Below are 22,170 nucleotides of genomic sequence, written 5' to 3'. Positions count from 1 at the left end.
ACAGGTTTGGGATTTAAGCAACCCTAAATGAAGATACACCTGTTAACCTTAGGTAAGAAGATCAGTCTACTAGTCCATCAGAAAGAGCGACAGATAGTGGGGGAAGGAGAGAGAGCTTTCATCCGCTGACTCAGTCCCCGCACAGCCGCAACAGCAGAGTGCAGCAAGGCTGACGCCTGGGGCTGGACCTGTCCAGGTCTCCGTGGGGTGGCAGGGGCCCGAGTGGTTGGGCCGTTCTGTGTCTTCCCGAACACAACAGTAGAGAGCTGGATCAGAACCGGAGCAGCTGGGACTTGAAGTGGCATTCAGATATGGGGTCTCATCCTCCCACACCCCAACATTGCCCCCGGCTTTGTGATCTTCAGTGAGTGTTACTTCTCTGAGCCTCTTGTTGCCTCAGCTGTACGGTGGGCATGATGACCCCAACCTCCCGGGCCTGCAGGAAGTGTGCAGGTGTGACACCAAGCTCCTCGCACAGGACCGGGCAAGTCCTCTGAGGTCCTCGGGAATGCAGCCCCGCTCTGCCCCTCTGCTAGTGCTCGAGGGAATGGTTGGGTGGTTGTGGGAAATCTGATGACACCTCTGTAACGTGTGCCTGCTGCCGTCCAGACCTCCCGGCTGGGCACTCCCCGGCAGGTGGGCACCACCACCCTCACTGGGGCAGGAGAAGGGGTCCTCCTTTTGCTCAGCTGCTTTGTGAGTGGGTGCAGTCTGTGTCCCCACCACCCTCACTGGGGCAGGAGAAGGGGTCCTCCTTTTGCTCAGCTGCTTTGTGAGTGGGTGCAGTCTGTGTCCCCACCACCCTCACTGGGGCAGGAGAAGGGGTCCTCCTTTTGCTCAGCTGCTTTGTGAGTGGGTGCAGTCTGTGTCCCCACCATCCTCACTGGGGCAGGAGAAGGGGTCCTCCTTTTGCTCAGCTGCTTTGTGAGTGGGTGCAGTCTGTGTCCCCACCACCCTCACTGGGGCAGGAGAAGGGGTCCTCCTTTTGCTCAGCTGCTTTGTGAGTGGGTGCAGTCTGTGTCCCCACCACCCTCACTGGGGCAGGAGAAGGGGTCCTCCTTTTGCTCAGCTGCTTTGTGAGTGGGTGCAGTCTGTGTCCCCACCACCCTCACTGGGGCAGGAGAAGGGGTCCTCCTTTTGCTCAGCTGCTTTGTGAGTGGGTGCAGTCTGTGTCCCCACCATCCTCACTGGGGCAGGAGAAGGGGTCCTCCTTTTGCAGGGTTTAAGCCTGGCTATTGGAGAGCGTCTGACCAATATGCCCTGGGACTGAGGAGTTTCCACTTCTTGGGCTGCAGCTCCTCCTGGTCCTCTGTGTGCTGACTGACTGATACTGACTTGATACTGACCTGAATCCAAGAAAGCTGAGTGTGTGTTCAGCTGGTCTCCGCTGCTTTGTAGAGGCCCATGTCTGACGTGTGGGGAGAGTGTAGTTTGCAAGGACACTTCTGTGCCTTCTCAGCGGAAGTGACGTGGTAGCTTACCATGGAGGAAACATCATTGTCTAAGTATGAAGTGTTCCACGAACATTGTGGAAAGTGTAGAAAAGACATAAACAAGGAGACATTTCCATCTACAATCTCCCTGCACTAGCTTTTTTGTTTGGAGATTTAAGTCTTTAAAAAAATAAAATGATTTGTAGGTTTTGATTTAAGTTTCTTTTTAAATGTTTTGTTTATTTATTTTTATCTGAAAGGTTTTTACACAGAGAGAGGTCTTTCTTCTTCTGATTCACTCCCCAAAAGACTGCAACGGCTGGAGCTGAGCTGATCCAAATCTGGGAACCAGACCCTGCTTCTTAGCCTCCCACACAGGTGCAGGGGCCTAAGGATGTGAGGAGGAGCCTTTATTAGCCAATTTGGGGGGGAGTCGCTCTGCTGCGCTCCGGAATCCCTGCACGGCCCGCCCAAGTCAGGAGTTCTTAAGCTTGCTTTGCCAAGCAGTAGTCACAGTATGAAGTATCCAGTGAGCTTCAGGTCAGCACACCGTAAGCCAGCCGGCTGGGAAGCCTGGCACAGAAGCAGATAGCTGATGTGTAGTTAAGCTCGAAACGTTCAGATGGAGTCACATGTACCCACCGCTGTGGGGTGATGTCACTGGTTGTAGCTTGTCATACTTCAAAAACCTGTTCTAAATGGCGTTGTATCAGCAAATGAAGTGATGGGAGGGTAAGAAGCCAGGGAAGGACTGCCCTGTTGATGTGAAACAAAACCTGCCGCCTGTCACCCTTGAGATGTGCTGTCTGAGGAAGCATGTGTGGTGTGGCAGCCAGGGAGCAGGGCTCCTGTCCCACAGACTTCCTGCGTGCCGGACTGAGTAGGCGAGCATGGCTGGAGAAGACAGTGTGCGTGCCAGAGTTACCCACTGCGGCTGTGGCAGTCGCCCAGTGTAAACACACTGCTGCTGCCAGCGGGGCTCCTTCGGGGCTCCTGGGCCCCCGCCTCCCTGAACCCTCCCCGCCTCTGTGAGCGCCCCCTGCGTGTGGCTGGTTACACACAGGACAGCTTGTTGGCTCAGGTTCCAGCGGTGCGTGCTGCCCACCTGGTTGCCGTATGTGGTCATGGTCTGAGCCCTTGGTTCTCTCTGGCCCAGCCCAGCCCTGGGGATTCGGCCAGGAGGTTTAGACTCTCCTCTGCTAAGCTGCCACTTCACATGTGTCCTTAGGCGGCTTCTCTTGTGCCTTGTAAGTGGCAGCGGTGCAGCGTCCTTGGAGGAGGTGAGAAGGCAGGCGCTCTGGCAGCCTCTGGGGCTGGTGCTCAGAGGCCCCGAGAGCGGCCCGCAGCCTCTGGGGCCTGTGCTCAGAGACCCCGAGAGCGGCCCGCAGCCTCGCGGCTGTAGTGCTCGCTGCTTAGCAGCCCCCACACCATCTCCACCGCCCTCCCCACTGACTGGCTGGTGGTTTTGTGTGGGAGCTGCTACAGTCCACTTTGTCCCACTGGGAAGTGGAAGTGGAAGCTCAGTAGAGCTTCTGGGAGGACAGGGCAGTCCCCAGGAGCCGCAAAAGGAGGAAAGGGGATCACAAAAGAGGGAAGCCAGGACTGCCCGAGGCATTGCCCAAGCTTTCACCTTGGGACCGGGATTTTCACAAGTGTGGAGGGGAAGCTGGCCAAAGCCTCGGGCCGGCCAAGAGAGGAAGTGGAGCAGCTGTGTCTCTCCCAGGAGCTTAGTCCAGGCCTCTCCTGGGCTGTGTGTACAGTTAAAAGTATGTTTATTTTGGTGCAAAGAAGGCTTTGGAATCCATGCACAGGGTTTTGTTTTGTTTTTAGTTTATTTATTTGGAAGGCAGAGCAACAGAGGGAGAGGGAGATAGAGACAGGCAGACAAATGTACCATCTGATGATTCACTCCCTGAATGGCCAAGACAGGGGCTGGGCCAGGCTGCCCCACGAGTGGCGTAGCTGAGACTTGAACCAGCACTCGGGTATATGGGGCACATCCATTCCAAGCTGCTGCTTATCCTGCTGCTTTAATGTTTGCATTTTGTATGACCTTCTCAAAGACCCCTTGTCTGTTCCTGGGCCTCAGTGAGAGCATGGACCAGGAGAGAAATCCCTCCCAGGGCCGTGAGGTGCGCAGCAAGCCCTGGGCTGCCGGCATGGTTCCTGCTGCTGCTTCTGCAGCTGTCGGCCCTGGCCTGCCACGGCCTTTGGTGCTTGACGTCAGCCTCCGTCCTGGGGACCCTCAGCGTAGAGATGGGATATTGCCACGCCAGAAAGCAAGCTGTCTGATGGCTGAAGGTATGGCCACTTGGGAGCATCATTCTTGACAGGAAGCTCAGTCCTTTTATGTAATATCAAGTGTCTTTGTGGAACCCCAGGCTTAGAGATACCCGCTGACACTGTCGTGCAGGTCTGGCAGTTTGTTTGTTTTTTTTTAAAGATTTATTCATTTTATTACAGCCAGATATACACAGAGGAGGAGAGACAGAGAGCAAGATCTTCCATCCGATGGTTCACTCCCCAAGTGAGCCGCAACGGGCCGGTGCGCGCCGATCCGAAGCCGGGAACCAGGAACCTCTTCCGGGTCTCCCACGCCGGTGCAGTGTCCCAATGCATTGGGCCGTCCTCGACTGCTTTCCCAGGCCACAAGCAGGGAGCTGGATGGGAAGTGGAGCTGCCGGGATTAGAACCGGCGCCCATATGGGATCCCGGGGCTTTCAAGGCGAGGGCTTTAGCCACAAGCCCACGCCGCCGGGCCCAGGTCTGGCAGTTTCTGCTGAGTCGAGGTTGCACTCGTAGTGTGGGGTAGATGTTTACCCACGTGGCGTGGTTTTGGCAAAGCTCAGGATTTTCTGTTTCCAAAAGATTCTGTCACACTTGCTGATTCCAGGCATTTCTTTTGCATGAGGTTTGTTCCTGAGAACTCTCCTTGTACTATATAATTTTTTTAAAAGATGTATTTGTTTTTGTTGGAAAGGCAGGTATACAGAGAGGAGGAGAGACAGAGAGGAAGATCTTCCCTCCGATGATTCACTTCCCAAGTGACCGCAACGGCTGGAGCTGAGCCAGTCCGGAGCCAGAGCTCCTTCAGGTCTCCCACGCGGGTGCAGGGTCCCAAAGCTTTGGGCCGTCCTCAACTGCTTTCCCAGGCCACAAGCAGGGAGTTGGATGGGAAGTGGAGCTTCCGGGATAAGAACCGACGCCGATATGGGATCCCGGGGCGTTCAAGGCGAGGACTTTAGCTGCTAGGCCATGCCGCCGGGCCCCTAGAATATAATTTTTAAGTGCAAAGAAGCCTTTAAAAAAAATTGACTTGCAGGTTAAAAAATTAAGATGCAGGTACACTCTGCAGCAGCAGGGGGCGCCACATATTCCCCTAAACTGCTAACAAGGTCTATGTGAGCCCATTCTTGGGGCGTCCTTGCCATCCTCCCTACCTGCCTGATCCCAGCACCCATATTGAGTATTCTCTGTCGCCCCCACCTTGCCAGGGCCAAAACATGCTGCTTCCTGTCCCCATGTGCTCATCCCGGCTGTCTGCTGAGTTTGCCCCCGACCGTGTGCAGGTGCCCTGGGGTGAACTGACCCGGCTCTGTGCCTCCTGCCATCGTAGTACTTACCAAGGCCATGGGGACCCTGGCTAGAGAAAGCTGGACACAAAGAACAGGTTAGCTTGTGCCCCTGACTGATTCTGCCGCTGTACCCCCTCTGTAGGATGACGTGCGGCATAAGGTGCACCTCAACACCTTTGGCTTCTTCAAGGACGGGTACATGGCAGTCAACGTCAGCAGCCTGTCGGTGAGCGAGCCCGAAGGAGCCACAGACAAGGACGCGGCCGTGAGTACCCGGACCGGACGGGACGTGGTAGGACACGGGGGACCTGGAACTTCGTGCATGGGGCATCACATGGTCTTCCTTTGAACATTTGGATTATAATTCTTTTTTTTTTTTCCTGTTTTTAATTGTGATTTTTGACCGGGTCTAGTCATTAGTGAGTCTATGTAGGCAGGTGTCCCTCCTTATACAATGAAGGCTGAGAAAGCTAAGAGGAAGTGGACCACCACACCCTCTTCTCTTTCATAAGTACAATGTAGGGTTGGAGACTTTGGCTCCACAGTTAACATGCTCACCGGAGTGCCAGAATTGGGGCCCCAACGGCTTGACTGATCAATGTTGCTTAGGCCACGCTACCAAATATTGGAATGCTGGCATGAATACCAGCTCCTACTTTTTTTTTTCTTTTAAGATTTATTTTTTATTTGAGAGGAAGAATTATAGAGAGCAGGAGAGACAAAGAGAGAAACTTCCTTCCCCAGTGGCCACAGTGGCTGGAATTGAGATGATCCAAAGCCAAGAACTGAAAGCTTTGTCTGGTTCTCCCACATGGGTGTAGGAGCCCAAGAACCTGAACCGTCCTCCGCTGCTTTCCCAGGCTGTAAGCAGGCAGCAGGATAGGAAGTGGAGCAGCCAGGACTTGAACCAGCGCTGTATGGGATGCTGGGGCTGCAGACCGAAGCTTGGCTCACTGCTCGCAGTGCCAGCACTCGCTGCTCTGCCTGTTGCTGTGCGTGGGGCATGGCTGATGGCATAAGCACTTGGAATTCCTGGCTTCAGCCTGTGCCTGCCCTGGCCACTGTGGCCATTTAGGGAATGGGCCAGTGACTGGAAGATCTCTCTCTGCCTTTCAAATAAATAAATCTTTAAAAATATTGCACTGCTTAGGGCATCCTCATCCTGTGTTTCCCGGGGAGCGGCAGGCGATGGCTCAGTGTGTGGGTCCCTGCCACTACATGACCAAGGTTCGGACCTCTGGCTTCACTCCAGCACAGCCTGGCACTTTTGAGCATTTGGGAAGTAAATCAGAAGATGAAAAATTGATGACTCTGTGTCCCTGCCTTCCAAGTGAAGTGGAAATAAGTTGGAAAATTTTAATTAATTAATTTTTTTTAAAGATTTATTTATTTTTATTGGAAAGTCAGATATACAGAGAGGAGGAGAGACAGAGGAAGATCTTCCGTCTGATGATTCACTCCCCAAGTGACTGCAACGGCCAGAGCTGAGCCAATAAGGAGCCAGGAGCTCTTCCAGGTCTCCCATGTGGGTGCAGGGTCCCAAGGCTTTGCTTTGGGCCGTCCTCGACTGCTTTCCCAGGCCACAAGCAGGGAGCTGGATGGGAAGTGGAGCTGCTGGAATTAGAACCGGCGCCCATATGGGATCCCGGGGCTTTCAAGGCGAGGACTTTAGCCGCTAGGCCACGCCGCCGGGCCCAATTAATTAATTTGAAGGGCAGAGTTATAGAGAAAGGGAGATCTTTTCTCAGCTGGTTCATTCAGTGGCCAGAGCTGGGCTTGTTGGAACTGGAAGCTGCTTCTGGGACTCCCATGTGGGTGTATGGGCCGAAGTCCTTGGACTGTCCTCCACTGTTTTATCCAGACATGTTAGCAGGGAGCTAGATCTAAAGTGGAGCAGCCAGTGAGTCAAACAAGCACCGTGAGAGGTGCCTGTGCCGGGGCTGGGGACCTCCCTGGAATGCCACAGATCCGCCCCATATGTGGTTTTGAAGAAATGCTTGGTCACGTGGATGTTTACCTCGCTCTCTGTCTTCCATGCCTTCCCCACCCACTACCTGCAGATTGGATTCAGCCTGGAGCGTACAAAGAATGACGGCTTTTCCTCCTACCTGGTAAGTCTTGATGCTCTGGGTGTGCGCTTGAGCACACGACAGGAAGTGCGGGCACTGTGCCTTTTGCTCGGCAGGTGCTTGGCTTCTGCTCTTGTCCAAATGTGGAACGAGAAGGGGTGCTGTTGGTTTTCCTTCCTCAGGATGAAGATGTGAATTACTGTATTTTGAAGAAGCAGTCCGTCTCTGTCACTCTGCTGATCCTAGACATCCCCCGAAGTGAGTAAGTAATTCTGCCACTGTTCCTTTTCCCCCAGAGGGAGGCTGCAGGAACTGGGCGCCCGCCGCCTGCCGCGTGCTGTGCTGGGTGCTGAGGGCGAAGCAGGATGGGGAGACAGAGGTCCCCTTGAGAAGCAGGGGCATCCCAGCAAAGCAGACGTGGGGTCAGGGAGGGCTGTGGGGCCCAGCAGTGTTCCGGGGAGTCAGCTGTGACCAAGGGCCTCGCGACAGGGAGACGCTGTCAGGCAGAGTCGGTCTCGTGTTCCAAGGCAGGGGCCGGGAAGCAGCAGGGTTCCGTGGGCTGAATTCATGGCCAACAGTGCATTGTAGGGCCATGGTAAAAAGCCAGTGGGTCCAAAAGGTGCCCCCTGCAGCCCCATGGGCTCTGCGTACAGCTCTGGACTCAGTGACCCCACTGCCTCACCGAAGGACAATCAGTGAGGGTTTTCGGTCCCTGGGTCTTTTCACAACATTTGACATGAGGTGAATGAGGGCACCTGTATCGAGGGTGGACACACTGCCCAGTGGCTCTCAGGCCGCTGTGTGTGCCTGCTGAGGGAGCCATTGGAGGGGTTAGGCCAAGAGTGCTCTGCTCAGACTCACCATAAGGCAGGCCTCGAGCAGCCCGGGAGAAGCAGGGTTTGAGATGGATAAGATTGGAAGGAAGAGGACTCAGGAAGAAGCCTCCAGAAGAAAAGTGTACCTTACCACAGACCACTGTAGATCCTAACCCTGTACTCACCTTAAGTATCTATGGTTTCTTAAAAAAGAAAGAAATCTGTACATATTTTCACTTTGAAAGACAAAGAGACAGAGGGACGGTGGAGAGATCTGCTGTCTGCTGGCTTGCTGCTTGGATGCTGCAGCAGCTCAGCTGTGCCAGGAGCCAGGATGCTGTGCGTGTCTCCCACCTGGGGCAGCGGGCCAGCACCTGGGCTCATGAGCTGTGGCTCCCAGGGTGCTGGATTGAGTGGAGGAGCTGGGACTCCAGAGGGGCACTGCGGGGCGTTGACCAAATCCATGCCAGATTCGAGTCAGAGGCAGGCTCTTAGAAGCTCGGGACTATTCATTTGTTGGCCGGTGGACTGTCCCATTCCACCCCCTGTGAAGAGGGGAGGGCCCCCAGCAGCCGCGTTCAGGGTTTTTTTTTTTAAAGATTTATTATTATTTTTATTGGAAAGGCGGATATATGTAGAGGAGGAGAGACAGAGAGGAAGATCTTCCATCCGATGATTCACTCCCCAAGTGAGCCGCAACGGCCGGTGCTGTGCCGATCCGAAGCCAGGAACCTGGAACCTCCTCCAGGTCTCCCACGCGGGTGCAGGAACCCAAGGCTTTGGGCCGTCCCGGACTGCCTTCCCAGGCCACAAGCAGGGAGCTGGATGGGAAGTGGAGCAGCCGGGAACAGAACCATCATCCATATGGGATCCTGGCGTGTTGAAGGCGAGGACTTTAGTTGCTAGGCCACAGCGCCGGGCCCGCCTCATGCTCTTTAAGCCAGGCACACAGGACCTTCCAGTTCTGTTTCCAGAAAACAGTTTGGGTCAGTTAGCTTACTGCTTACTACCTGAGCTATAAAACAGAACAAGATTTCATCCTAGACTGAGATAAGCACTCTCACTTTTATTTTATTTATCTATTTATTTGCATTCTCACTTTTTTAAAAAAGGAGATTTATTTTATTTTTATTGGAAAGTCAGATACAAAGAGAGGAAGACCTTCTGTCTGTTGATTCATTCTCCAAGCGGCCGCAAAGGCTGGAGCTGAGCCAATCAGGAGCCAGGAGCTCTTTCGGGTCTCCCACGCGGGCGCAGGGTCCCAAGGCTTTGGGCCGTCCTCGACTGCTTTCCCAGGCCACAAGCAGGGAGCTGGATGGGAAGTGGGGCTGCCCGGACACTAACCAGTGCCCATATGGGGTTGTGGTGAATGAAAGGCGAGGATTTTAGCCACTAGGCTGCTGTGCCAGGACCCGCACTCTCTGTTGTCTTTGGGACTTTCCAAGAACCCAAGGTTGTGGCAAAGGTCAGGTTAGGGACATGTTGCAGAAGTGTTTCAGAAGACCTAGCCTTCCTGTCGCCCTTTTCTGTTGTCTGGGCTGTCACAGACGCCTGGTTCAGGATGTGGATGGGTCATGTGCCATCCTGACTGCTCAGCAAAGCACCTGCCCCCAAGCGCGATTTTCTAAAATGTGTATTTTCGTCTGTTTGAGAGAGGAAAATCTGCCCCACAGGACTGGGCTTGCCGAAGCGGGGAGCTGGAGCTGCAGCGGGGACCTAAGCACGAGGGCTGTTATCTGTTGCCTCCCAGAGTGTACCGGCAGGACGCTGGATTGCAAGTGGAACTATTTAAACCCATACTGTGGGCCCAGTGTGATAGCCTAGTGGCTCAAGTCCTCACCTTGCATACCCCAGGATCCCATATGGGTTCATATCCTGGCTGCTCCGCTTCCCATCCAGCTCCCTGCTTGTGGCCTGGGAAAGCAGTTGAGGATGGTCTAAAGCCTTGGGACCCTGCGCCCACGTAGGAGACCTGGAAGAGGCTCCAGGCTCCTGGCTTCGGATTGGCACAGTATCAGCTGTTGCGGCAGCTTGGGGAGTGAATCAACGGATGGTAGATCTTTCTCTCTGTATATCTGACTTTCCAATAAAAATAAATAAATCTTTAAAAAAATAAATAAATGAAAAATAAGTAAATCATACAATTAAAGAAAAAAAAAATGACGGTCCCGAGCTGGGGCAGGTGGCTCCAGGTGGGAGACAGGCCTGCAGGATTTGCTGTCCGGTGCCCTGTTCTGCCTGTCTCTGCTCTGCTTGCCTTGGAATTGGCTGCTAATCTCAGGTAAGACTCCCAGTCCTCAGAGGCCAGATGACCCTGCTGCAGTGTTCGGTTCCAGCCCAGGGACAGAATGCTGCTTCCCTGGGCGGGTCACAGAGCGCGCCAGCTTAGGTCCACATGCTGTCTGGCTGGCAGCCAGCCGCTGCTTGTCACACGTCTGGGCACAGCCGCTGCTGGAGTCTGAGGAATGGAGAATGCCTTGGGATCCTCACATCCCATATCAGAGCCTGGCAACTTAACCCTTCAGTTCCTTTTCAAAAATGCTTGTTTGTTTTACTTATTTGAAAGACAAAGAGAGACAAGGAGGAAGTAGGTTTCGGACAGAGTTCGCTGGGCACACGCTTCGCAGGCTCCGTCAGGTGGCACCGCAACTTTCTCCTCTTTGTCCTGTACACCCATTTGCTGAGTGTGGTGAATGGAATTAGGACCTGCAGAATGGTTGGTCGCTCAGAATAAGGCTTTGGGAAGCCGTGCCTGGGTCCTGGCTCGGCTGCCTCCCTCTTGGCTCCTGTGGCTCTAATCTAGCCTCTGCAAGTCTCTGCCTCATCACACGTGAGATTTGGATGCTAGAGTCTGTTGTAGCCTGTCGCCAGCTCTGCAGGGACCGTGGATGTGTCCTCACACTGGCATGCAGCAGGTGGCAGGGGCACTGTCTGGAACTTTGTCCTTCTGTCTCATCTGAATGTAGAGTGAAAGTGAAGTCTCCGTTGGAAGCCGGTGCGCCCTTGCCAGTGGTCGTGGTCGGCAGGGACGAGAGAGTCCTAGGTCCGAGCCAGAAGTCTGATGGGGACCCCGTGCCCACAGCAGGCAACCACTCCCAGGGAGTGCCAGGTAACCTGCTTTGCAGTTCTCCTCTGCTCTGGCGGAGGCGAACATGGTGCCCAGCCAGCATTGTCTTGCTTTGAGATGTACAAAATGAAGTGAGAAGATTGGGGGAGATGGAGAGAATGGCAGAGGAGCTCTCCTTTCTGCTCCCTCCTGCTCTGAGAATGATCGTGGACTTGGGTTTTCTTATGAACTTGTTTCTGAAGTCTAGACTGCTTGATTTTTAAAATTCATGGTGCTGTCTTTAGCATAAGTGTGTTTATTCATGTAACATGTTTCGTACTGATGCAATGTTCCGTTAACTGGATGCTGTAATTGGGAGAAGCCCCCCTAAGCAGGTACATTTCCATTCCTTTGTGGCTTTTATATCGCCACCCGGAACTCTGCCTGGAAGTTTGTCTCCTATGTAGAGCCCTGTCTAGGGTGGATTTCCTACAAGAGGACTTTCTGGCTCACAGCTCTGGATGCTGTTGGTAATCCTTCGGTGTTTTCCAGTCTTCTCTGGCCGCTCTGTTAGAATTGTGCCAGGATGGTGCACACATCCTTGTCTTCACAAATGTTGCGTATTTCCTTTTTGAAAATAATCCTACAAACAAAAGTGTTGTTTTCCTTATTAGTGGGGCTGAATTTTTCTTTCTTTTTTTTTTTTTTAAAGATTTATTCATTTTATTACAGCCAGATATACACAGAGGAGGAGAGACAGAGAGCAAGATCTTCCGTCCGATGATTCACTCCCCAAGTGAGCCGCAACGGGCCGGTGCGCGCCGATCTGAAGCCGGGAACCTGGAACCTCTTCCGGGTCTCCCACGCGGGTGCAGTGTCTCAATGCATTGGGCCGTCCTCGACTGCTTTCCCAGGCCACAAGCAGGGAGCTGGATGGGAAGTGGAGCAGCCGGGATTAGAACCGGCGCCCAAATGGGATCCCGGGGCATTCAAGGCGAGGACTTTAGCCGCTAGGCCACGCCGCCGGGCCCTCTTTTTTTTTTTTTTTTTTTTTAAGATTGGTTTGTTGAGCCCAGCACCGTGGTGTAGTAGGCTGTCTGCACCTGCAGCACCGGTATCCCGTATGGGTGCTGGTTTGTGTTCCAGCTGCTCCACTTTTGATCCAGCTCATTGCTTGTGGCCTGGGAAAGCAGCAGAAGATGGCTCACGGCTGAGCCTGCACCCTCATGGGAGATCTGGAGGGGACTCCTGGCTCCTGGCTCTAGATCTTCTCAGCTGTAGCTACTGTGGCCATTTGGGGAGTGAACTGGTAGGTAGAGGAATTCTCTCCTTCTTTGTCTTTTTCTCCTTCTCTCTGTTACTCTGCCTTCAAGTAAAAATAAAATAAATATTCTTATAAGACTTATTTATTGGGCCCGGCGGCGTGGCCTAGTGGCTAAAGTCTTTTCCTTGAACGCCCCGGGATCCCATATGGGCGCCAGTTCTTATCCCGGCAGCTCCACTTCCCATCCAGCTCCCTGCTTGTGGCCTGGGAAGGCAGTTGAGGGCAGCCCAAAGCTTTGGGACCCTGCACCCGCGTGGGAGACCCAGAAGAGGTTCCTGGTTCCTGGCTTCGGATCGGTGCGCACCGGCCGTTGTGGCTCACTTGGGGAGTGAATCATCGGACGGAAGATCTTGCTCTCTGTCTCTCCTCCTCTGTGTATATCTGGCTGTAATAAAATGAATAAATCTTTTTTAAAAAAAGACTTATTTATTTATTAGAAAGTTGGAGTTATAGATGGGGTGGGGAGAAAGAGAGACAGAGAGATCTTCCATCTGCTGACTCACTTCTCAGATGGCCATCACAGCCAGGGCTGAGCTGAAGCCAGGAGCCAGGAGATTGTTCTGGGTCTCCCACGCAGGTTCAGGGGCCCAACACTTGGGCTGTCTCCTGCTGCTCTCCTAGGCACCTCAGCAGGGAGCTGGATGGGAAGTGGAGCAGCCGGGACTTGAACCATTGCCTGTCCTAGTGTCAGAGGTGGCTCCCTGCTGTGCGCAGCACTGGCCTCAAGGCCACCTTTCCCATGTGTGTTGATTGGCCAGTTTTTAGTTCTGACCACTTTGGATAGCACTATTTGTCTGTTGATTTTATTAGTTTTTAAATTTTTTTGAGAAAGATTTAGTTGTTTATTTCAAATACAGAGAAGTACCTTTCACCTGCTCCTCTCCTCTCCATACAGCCTTAATGGTTAGACCTGGGCCAGACACATGCTGTGACCTGGGAGCTCTGTCCTTGTCTCCCACGATTGGCAAGGGTCTCGGTGCTTCGGGCTTCTGCCCACCTGCCCAGCTGCCCTTGTGCAAGCGGCAGCCTAACCCCACCTTTTCAAAAATGCTTGCTTGTTTTACTTACTTGAAAGGCAAAGAGAGACAAAGATTTGTCTACCCACCAGTTTGCTCCCACCAGAGCCAGAGCTAGCCAAGCTCCATCCAGAAGCTCCATCTGTTCTCCTATGTAGATTGCAGCCAGCCAGGTGCCAGAGGTGTAGCGTGCCGTCTGGACCGGACACGTGGGGCAGCTGCGTTTAAACCAGGCCCTCTGATGCGGGATGTGGGGGCCCCTAGGCATAACTTAACCTGCTGGGCCACAGTGCTCCCATGTGACTCTGGGAAGCCTTTTTTTTTTTTTTTTTTTTTTTAGGATTTATTTATTTTTATTGGAAAGGCAGATCAGATCTACAGAGAGCCAGCAAAAGATGTGCCGTTCGCAGGTCACTCCTTGAACGGCCGCAGTGGCCAGAGCCGGGCTTATCTGGAGCAGGAGCTTCCTATGGGTCTCCTACATGAGAACAAGGCCCAAGGACTGTCTGTTGCTGCTTTTCCAGGTCACAAACAAGAAGCTGGATTGGAGCATGGAGAAGCTGGGCACTGAACCAGTGCCCATGTGGGATGTGGACTCCACAGGTGGAGGCTTAAGCTACTGTGTCACAGCAGTAGCTCTAGTTTCTTGTATTATTTATACACTTTTTTCTCAGTTTATCAAAACGTCCCAAATCAAAAGTCAGACGGAAACATTCAGTTTGTGTGTGATGTAGTCTTTGTTTTGTGTGGGTTTCTGTGCTCACATCACCCTTCCCTGGGTGGAAAATCTGTTCTGAAATATCCTCCTCTCACCCCTGCCACCCCCTCCCACCTCCTCCGACCTCTGCCACCCCCTCCCACCTCCTCCCAACCCTGCCACCCCCCCACGTCCTCCCAACCCTGCCACCCCCTCCCACCCTCTGCCACCCCCGCCCACCCTCTGCCACCCCCGCCCACCCCTGCCACCCCCTTCCATCCCTGCCCGCTTCCTGCAGTGAGCTTTCAGCCCTGCCTTCCCCACGCAGAGCTCTGAGTGAAAGGCCCAGGCACTCACCGTGCCTTAGCCCAGGCCACCAGCAGTATGAGCGCCCCTTGCTGTTGGGAAGAACAAATGTGCGTTATGCTAAGGATATTTGCCATCAGGGTTTGCCTGTGTATGTCAGTCACATATTATCAACAGTGATCTGTTTGCCAGTGTGATTGCTTTGTAAGGCATGCTGTTCTATGTAGCTTTGGCGGAAAGTCAGAGTTGTTAAGTGACGTTGTTAAGTGAGTTCCCCTTCAGCAGGTGGTGGTGTGATGTGGCTACTTCCTGCTTGCTGCTGTTGCAGCTGGAGGGGTGGTTGCATTCCGCCACAGGAGGAGCTGGCATCAGCAGGGGTAGGGGTGGTTTGTTGTTGGAGTTCTAAGCTGGTCCTGAGTAACGCCTTTTAACTGTTTCTATTTCTAGTCAGTGAGAAGTCTAAGAGAAGCACCGTGGATGCAAAGGTACATGCCTGCTTGCCCAGCCCCACCGGACTGGATGTGTGGGTGTGCGTCATCGGCCACGTGCTGGGCTGGCTGGACGATGGGGTGTGTGGATGCACAGGTGTGGGCTGTGGTCCTGTTGATCAGGAAAGACAGAGTCATGTGTGCTGAAGTTCACCACGTGCAGGGCTGCCTTGCATGGTGACCCAGGGAGCTTGGAGGGAGCAGGGCTACTCAGGCATGGGTTGCCGAGCCTGTGGACCAGAGCAGAGCCTTGGGGTGCAAAAGAAGGGACCCCACTGGGACCGATTCGTGGGTAGAAGAGAAGTAGGGAGAGTACATGATGGAAACAGCAAGAGTGGGAAAACTGGACGAGTCTTGGTTTGGAATATCTTGACTGTTTTCAGTCAGGCAGACATCCAAAAACTGTTGTTTTATTGTAGTAGCCTAGTTGAGGTGTAATTGGCGGACCCCAAGTTGCCCTTCTGTAGAGTGATATTTGATGGGTCTTAGCTGTTAGTGAAGGTAGCGAGCGTGTGCATCACCCCTGAAGTTCTCCCGTCCCTTGGTGATCTCCCGTCGGCGTGGTGCACGTTGGTCGCACGGGACAGGTACCCAGTGTGTCTTGCCCAGCACACTTGGAGTGATTCAGCATTAGGCCGTTGCACAGATGGCACCGTTTTGACCACTTGGGGTCAGGAATGGAGTTGGGCCGATGTGTCTGCCTGGGGCTAACTGCAAATAGGCAGTGTGGGGGTCCTCCAGCAGGGTGGCCTGGCTCGGTGGGCTGCAGTTGGGGGTGTGGAGATGCAGTGGAGAGAGCTGCAGACAGGAAGTAGGTGGAGAGCCGCACCCTCGACAGGGGGGCCTTCACAGGTACCCACGATGGCAGCACGTGTCCCCTTCAGGTCAGGGAACAAGCGTGTGTTGAAGCGTTCAGTTTCTTTCATTTCAGCTGGCTTGGTTTGCTGCTGGCATTATCCTCACATAGGTTGTTGTGTCTCTGTAGGCGCCCGGTGAGAAATCCTTTTCCATCCATAACAGCGACGGTGCCGTGTCCTTCCAGGTAGGTGCTGGCTTGGGGTGATTTTCCTAAAGCGTTTCCATGCCAGGGAGAAGGGTAAGTTTCTAAAGGAATTTTCAGTTTTGGAAGAACCACATGGGCATGCCTGAAGCAGTGATTTGAGTGCAAATGTACAAGGTGGATGCTGTGGGCCGGCAGTCAGAATCACAGGAATGAACAGGTCTGCCCTGCCAGCTTCCAGGCCAGCCCAGCCTGCCTGTTCCAGTATGCCTTCTGTATCTCCAGCACACATCAAACGTAGAGAATTCTGGGGCTGGGACTGTGATATAGCAATTAAAGCCACCACCTGCCACACTGCATCCCATCTGCTGTCAGTTCACGTTCAGCTGCTCCACTCCCCATCCAACTTCCTGCTAAAGCACCTGGAAAAGCAGCAGCAGATGGTCCAAGTGCTTGGGCCCCTGCACCCACGTGGGAGACCCAGAAGAAGCTCCTGGCTCCTAGCTTCAGCCTGGTCCAGCCTTGGCCATTATGTTCTTACGGGGTAGGAAACCAGTGGATGTAAGACCTGTCTCTCTCTCCTCTCTAACTCTGCCTTTCAAATTAAAAAATAAATCTTAAAAAAAGACAAATGTAGAATTCTGTTATTTTTTAAAGATTTATTTATTTTTATTGGAAAGGCAAATCTACAGAGAGGAGGAGAGACAGAGAAAGATCTTCCATCTGCTGATTCACTCCCCAAGTGGCCCCAAAGGCCAGAGCTGAGCCAGTCCGAAACCAGGATCCCAGAGCCTCTTCCAGGTCTCCCACACAGGTGCAGGGTTCCAAGGCTTTGGGCCGTCCTCGACTGCTTTCCCAGGCCACAAGCAAGGAGCCGATGGGAAGTGGGGTCATCAGAATTAGAACCTGTGCCTATATGGGATCCTGGCACGCTCAAGGTGAGGACTTTAGCCACTAAGGGCCAAAAATAAAATAAATCTTAAAAAAAAATTATTTTACCAGAAAGGAGCATTAGTTGTGATACGGGCAGGGTTGTCCTCTCCGAGACGAGTTCCCTGAGGCTCAGCAGACTTTTGGGGCCAGCACTGTGGCCACAGTGAAGGGAGGTGGCCTGGCAGTACCACGGCCTATGGCTGGGAATGTGTGCTTGCCTGGGTCTCCCAGCCTGCTCTCTGGCTGAGAACCTGGGGCAGTGGACGGAGTGGCTACCTCGCGGTGAGTCCCCTGAACGTGAACCATGGAGGTTGGTGCCTGTGATGCTGAGCTCCTGTGATGCTGAGCTCCCGTGTCAGAGCACTGGTTCGAGTCCCAGCTGCTCCACTTCTAATCCAGCTCCCTGCTGAGGTGCCTGGAAGGCAGGGTATATTGTTGGCTGCTGCCGTCAGCCTGACCTAGACCAGGCTGTTGCAGCCATTTAGGGAGGGAATCAGTGGATGAAAGATGTCTCTCTTTGAGGCACTTCTGTCTTTCAAATAAGCATAAAACAGAAATAAAAAGTTAGGGTTGGGGACTCTGACATTGAGTCACTGCCTGCAGGGCTGACATCCCGTATTGGAGTGCTGGTTCACATCCCAGCTGCTTCGTTCCAGGACATCCCCGCAGGAGGAAGCTCGATGGAGACCCAGGCTGCTGGCTTTGACCCAGCCCAGCCCTGGCTCCTGTGGCTACTCAGTTACACTCGCTCTCCCTCTCTGTCTCTTTGCTGCTTTGGTTTTCAAATGAATAAATCTTTAAAAAATTAAAACATCAAAAATATGAGATCTATCCTAGGGTTTTATCATTCGTTTTTTTAAAGATATGTTAAGTGCCTTGTAAAGTGCTGTGTAACTAATGTTTTATTGGTTTGTAGGAATCACTGCCTGTTTTCGTTACGTGGGGTATTATTTGCTTACAGTGAAGTGCACGGGTCCCTAGTGTGTGCAGTTTGTTGAGAGGTGTAGGCCCCCACGTGACCCTGTTGCTGTCATGGTTGTCGTGTTGTTAGCTTCCCAGGAAGTACTCCCACCCTGTGACCACAGTACTGAGTCTTACCGACTGGCCGTCTGCTCCTCAGTGTTGATGTGAACAGCTAGCCATGAGGGGGAGCCTGCGGGGTGCTCCTTGGCTCAGAACCTTCCAGCAGCTTCCCATCTGTCACCCCGTGGAAGCCTGACCCTCTCCTGCTCGCCAAGGTCCACGTGACCCGGCCCCTGCCACCTCTCTGCCCTCCTCCCCGCTGCTGGCCATCCCCTACTGCTCCCCGCACCACCCCCTCCTCACTCTGGCCACCTTGCTCCTCCATAGGCGCTCACACCTCAGACCCTGCTCTGGCTATGCCTGTAGCAGGAACCCATGTCCCCCTGAATCATGCAGGCCTTTGCCGAAACACCCTCCTCCCAGCAGAGCTTCCCAAGTTTAAAATAAGTGTGACAGTTCAAGAGTCAGAGAGAAAAGGACAGCTCCCATGCCAAGGTGAGCTCCCCCAGTGCCTGCCTCAGCCAGCCGGGCTGGAGCCGAAGCTGAGAGCTGGGAACTCGGTGCAGAGCTCCTGCCCAGTAACAGGACCCAGCTCCTCGAGCCGGCACCTGCTACCTCCCAGGGGCGTACATTGGCAGGAAGCTGGCATTCAGACAGGAGTTGTGAGCATCTTAACTGGCATCCTAACCACTTGGCTGGACGCTGCCTCTGCTCTGTTCAGATGCACCCACCCCTTCCAGCATGCACACGAGGCCTCAGTCATGCCTTTGTTGTCTGTCTTCCCTGGAAGGTAACTGCAAGGGCAGGGGCTTGTGTGCCTGTTGGATGTGAAATTCCCAGTTGCCTGGTGGACTTGCTGTTGATAAGGGAAGGCACGGCAGGCGCCATGCTCGGAACCTGTCTGCATAATCCTGCTCCATCTCCCAGGAACTCTGTGAAATAGGCCCACGATTGTGCCCCTTCCACAGGCAGATAAACTGAGGTTACAGTGAGCTAATTGCTTGAGGGAGGAGTCAGAAGCTGACTGGGCGGAAAGACAGGAGGACTTTGCTCTGTTCCTTTCCTCACTTTTAAAATGTTTGTTAATAAAATGAGGGGTTTTTGAATGCTTCAACAAATGCCTTCTTTTTAATTCTGCAGAACATTGTGGGGTGCATGCTTTGTGTTGAGTTTGCATGGAGTGGGAGTAGTCCATGGAGGGTTGAAGGTCCTGGGTCCCCCGCACCAGGTGTGGGTCATCTAAGGGCAGGCGGCAGGCTACTGGGCTGTAGGCCAGCCCCAGACCTGACCAAGGGCATGAGTCCACCCATGTAGGTCACCTAGGGCAGGCAACGAGCTGCAAGCCTGCAGGCCAGCCCCCGGCCTGACCAAGGGCCTGGGTCCCCCGGTGTGGGTCGCCGAGGGCAGGCAGCGGGCTGTGGGCTGTGGCCAGCCCCGGGCCTGACCAAGGGCCTGGGTCCCCCGGTGTGGGTCGCCGAGGGCAGGCAGTGGGCAGTGGGCTGTGGCCAGCCCCGGGCCTGACCAAGGGCCTGGGTCCCCCGGTGTGGGTCGCCGAGGGCAGGCAGTGGGCAGTGAGCGTTGGCCAGCCCCCGGCCTGACCAGTCTCAGTTCTTTGAGATTCAGACGCCTCCTTGGCCCAATGTTGGTGATTCCATTGATTCTTTTTTTTTTTTTAATCTCTTTCAAGTTTTTATATCACTGTCAAGTTTCTTCTATGAGTCTTAGTTTTGAAGTAAAATATATTAGGGCTTTCCTTTTCTGGTGACCCGAGTGGACAGAAATTCGTGCTGTCACATTTACAACAGGGCTCAAAGCATGGCAGAGCAGATGAGGGATTTCTCCTTGGGCGCTGGTTGCCATCTTATCAGGTACTTTGTTGTCCCCATTCTTTCTAGTTGTGAGATCCAGTATCCCGTGAGTGTGGCATTTGTACTGCATTTAGCAAGTAATTAGAAAAAAATGGCTTTTATAACCATCACTCAGGACAAACAGAGCCGGGCTAGTGTCCCTCCAGTTGCTGGGTAACCTGTGGAGAAACAGCTCATTCATGGTCATGTCCCCATTTTGTCCTTCACTGCTCGAAACTGCATGCAAGGCAGATTCCTTCCTGTGGCCAGAACTTACTGATAGCAGGGTGTTGTTAGAATTGGCCAGGGAGTTATATTCCATGTGCGTGTGTGTCATCTTTTGGTTCATATGAAACTTCATTTGACTCAATGAGTATGTGAAAAGCAGAAAACATAGGTGCTGAGACTGCCTAAAATCACAGGTATAGATCTTGATGATGGAATATTGACACTTTTCAATTAGATGCTAGCCTCTGTTTTTGGGAAAAAAAATTTCCCACGAAGTGCAAAGTAGTATGTTGATCCCCAAACTGGATAATTGTGCCTTAGACTCTCTTGGCACCTGCTGTCGGAGCTGGACGGAAATGTGAGAAAGCCAGGATGGAGAATGGCGAGGATGGACTCCAGCAGGGGGCCTGCGGTTGCCCTCTGTGCAGTGGCAACTCCGAATGCCTGGTTGGAAGTAGTTGTTGTCCCCGGCTCCCGGGAGGGGCACCTAGGATAGACAAGCCCTCCTTTAAGCTCTGCTCTAGGGGAATGAAGGTGGTCTGATTTCTGTCCATTAATATGTGCGTGTTTTCCTCCTGAGGTTTTCCAGCACAGCTGAGAGCTTAGGGTCCCTCACTTTGTTCCTCTTCACTTTCAGTTCTTCGTTAACATCAGCACCGATGACCAGGAAGGCCAGTACAGCCTGTACTTTCACAAATGCCCTGGCAAGGAGCTGCCAGCGGGGGGCCAGTTCTCCTTCAGCCTTGATGTGAGTATACCGCGGGCAGAACGCTCCACGTGGTTCTTGTCAGCAGGAAGTGCCAGCCACTTCTTTGTCCAGGGACGAGGTTTAAGGCCACCTAGGATAAGAGAAAGAGGTGGCCAGCTGAGCCTCCTTGCTAGTGAGCAGGACTGCTTAGCAGAGGACAGGCTGAACTGTGAGGAGGTGTACACTTGCCGCTGGGCCCTAAGTGTGTGCTCGCAGCCTGTCTACTAAGCTTGCACTCTTTCTCCACCCCCTCTGTGCACTAAACATGTGCTTGGGGCCTGCCAGGACACACCCTGCAATGCCCAGGAAGCAGCTGAGACTGTAGCCTGCTCAAGAAGGCATGATGTATTTCTGAAAAGTACAAATGAATTCCTGTGAATTTCAGATTGAGATCACGGAGAAGAACCCTGACAGCTACCTCTCGGCGGGGGAGATTCCTCTGCCCAAGCTCTATATCTCCATGGCCTTTTTCTTCCTCCTGGCGGGCACTGTCTGGGTTCACATCCTTCGGAAGAGGAGGTAAGCCCCGCTCGCACCTCCTCCAGCCCACAGCTGCCCCTGCTGGGTTCTCAGCCCAAAGGTGGTTGCTGTCATTGCTGGGTACCTGTGCAGGAGTCTCCTGGCATGGGAACTGCTGTGTGGTCCATTGTTGAACTCATCCCATCCTGTTGGAAAAGCAAATCCAGCTGTTCAGCCTTCAGGACTGTCAGAGCCTACTCCACCCATGCCACTCCCCCGGGCATCTACAGTGCCATCGGAGCCCACTCCACCCCTGCCTCTCCCCTCCACTCCAGCCCCTGCCTTGCCCCTGCATGTACAGCACTGTCAGAGCCCGCTCCTCCCCTGCTTTCTCTGGGTATTTTGTCAGCCTCAGAGGGTCAGTTCCTGGCTAGCGGCCAGTGCCAGCCTTCCTTTCCGCAGGCTTGGGCACCGTGCGGCTGGCATGCACATGCAGCCTCCTGGGTCTCCTCCCAGCATTGCCTTGTGGCTCGGAGATGACGTGGGTGCTGCCAAGGCCTTTCCACCGGCAGAAGCGAGCGTCTGTGCAAAGCCTTCCTGCTGCTGGTTTCCTTGGCTTGTGTTTACCTCCTCTTCCTTCCAGATTCCCGGAGCGCCGACCGTCTGTTGGGAGGGTGGAGTTGTCTTTTAATTCTCGGCCTGTTTTCATAGGAATGATGTGTTTAAAATCCACTGGCTGATGGCGGCCCTTCCGTTCACCAAGTCTCTCTCCTTGGTGTTTCATGCAGTAAGTATCAACATCTGGGGGGGGGGGTCAAGTCCCCTTTGTCACGTGGTTGCTGACCACACCCCCTGTACAGCAGGTGGCAGGCATCTGACCCCTACGAGCCTAGTATTTGCCCAGAATGTTTGGTTTTATGTGTTTCCCATTTCTTGAGATGAGAGTGCCACCTGTGGAAGGGTTTCCATGACTTCCCTTGTCTGGTTTGCCGCTGGTGTTCCTGCTGGGTTGGAGGCTCAGCAATACAGTGTTGCCTTGTTTATTTGATAGAAATCGCTACCATGAGGTTTGGGAGGTCAAGGTTTGACTTTGAACTGATACAGATGGAAACAAACTTGGCCCTGGGGCAAAGACCCCGGCTTCCCTGGGTTGGGGTGGTGAC

At 53.5% G+C, this 22,170-nt stretch overlaps 1 protein-coding gene across 1 annotated transcript in view; it reads left to right on the top strand.

Moving 5' to 3' along the window:
• Nucleotides 1–22,170, top strand: part of GPR107 (G protein-coupled receptor 107) — a 54,520-nt gene that overhangs the window by 7,982 nt on the left and 24,368 nt on the right. Inside the window, exons 2-10 of the mRNA XM_058672141.1 lie at nt 5,151–5,273; nt 7,069–7,119; nt 7,260–7,339; nt 10,859–11,001; nt 14,729–14,766; nt 15,755–15,811; nt 20,438–20,548; nt 20,934–21,067; nt 21,719–21,794. Of these exons, the coding sequence (XP_058528124.1) occupies nt 5,151–5,273; nt 7,069–7,119; nt 7,260–7,339; nt 10,859–11,001; nt 14,729–14,766; nt 15,755–15,811; nt 20,438–20,548; nt 20,934–21,067; nt 21,719–21,794 (813 nt within the window). The remainder of the gene's footprint in view (nt 1–5,150; nt 5,274–7,068; nt 7,120–7,259; nt 7,340–10,858; nt 11,002–14,728; nt 14,767–15,754; nt 15,812–20,437; nt 20,549–20,933; nt 21,068–21,718; nt 21,795–22,170) is intronic.

This window comes from Ochotona princeps, chromosome 14 (assembly GCF_030435755.1).
Source record: "Ochotona princeps isolate mOchPri1 chromosome 14, mOchPri1.hap1, whole genome shotgun sequence".
In the NCBI taxonomy this organism is placed as follows: Eukaryota; Metazoa; Chordata; class Mammalia; order Lagomorpha; family Ochotonidae; genus Ochotona; species Ochotona princeps.
The sequence above is the reverse complement of the archived record's forward strand: the minus strand, read 5'-3'. Positions and strand labels throughout refer to the sequence as shown.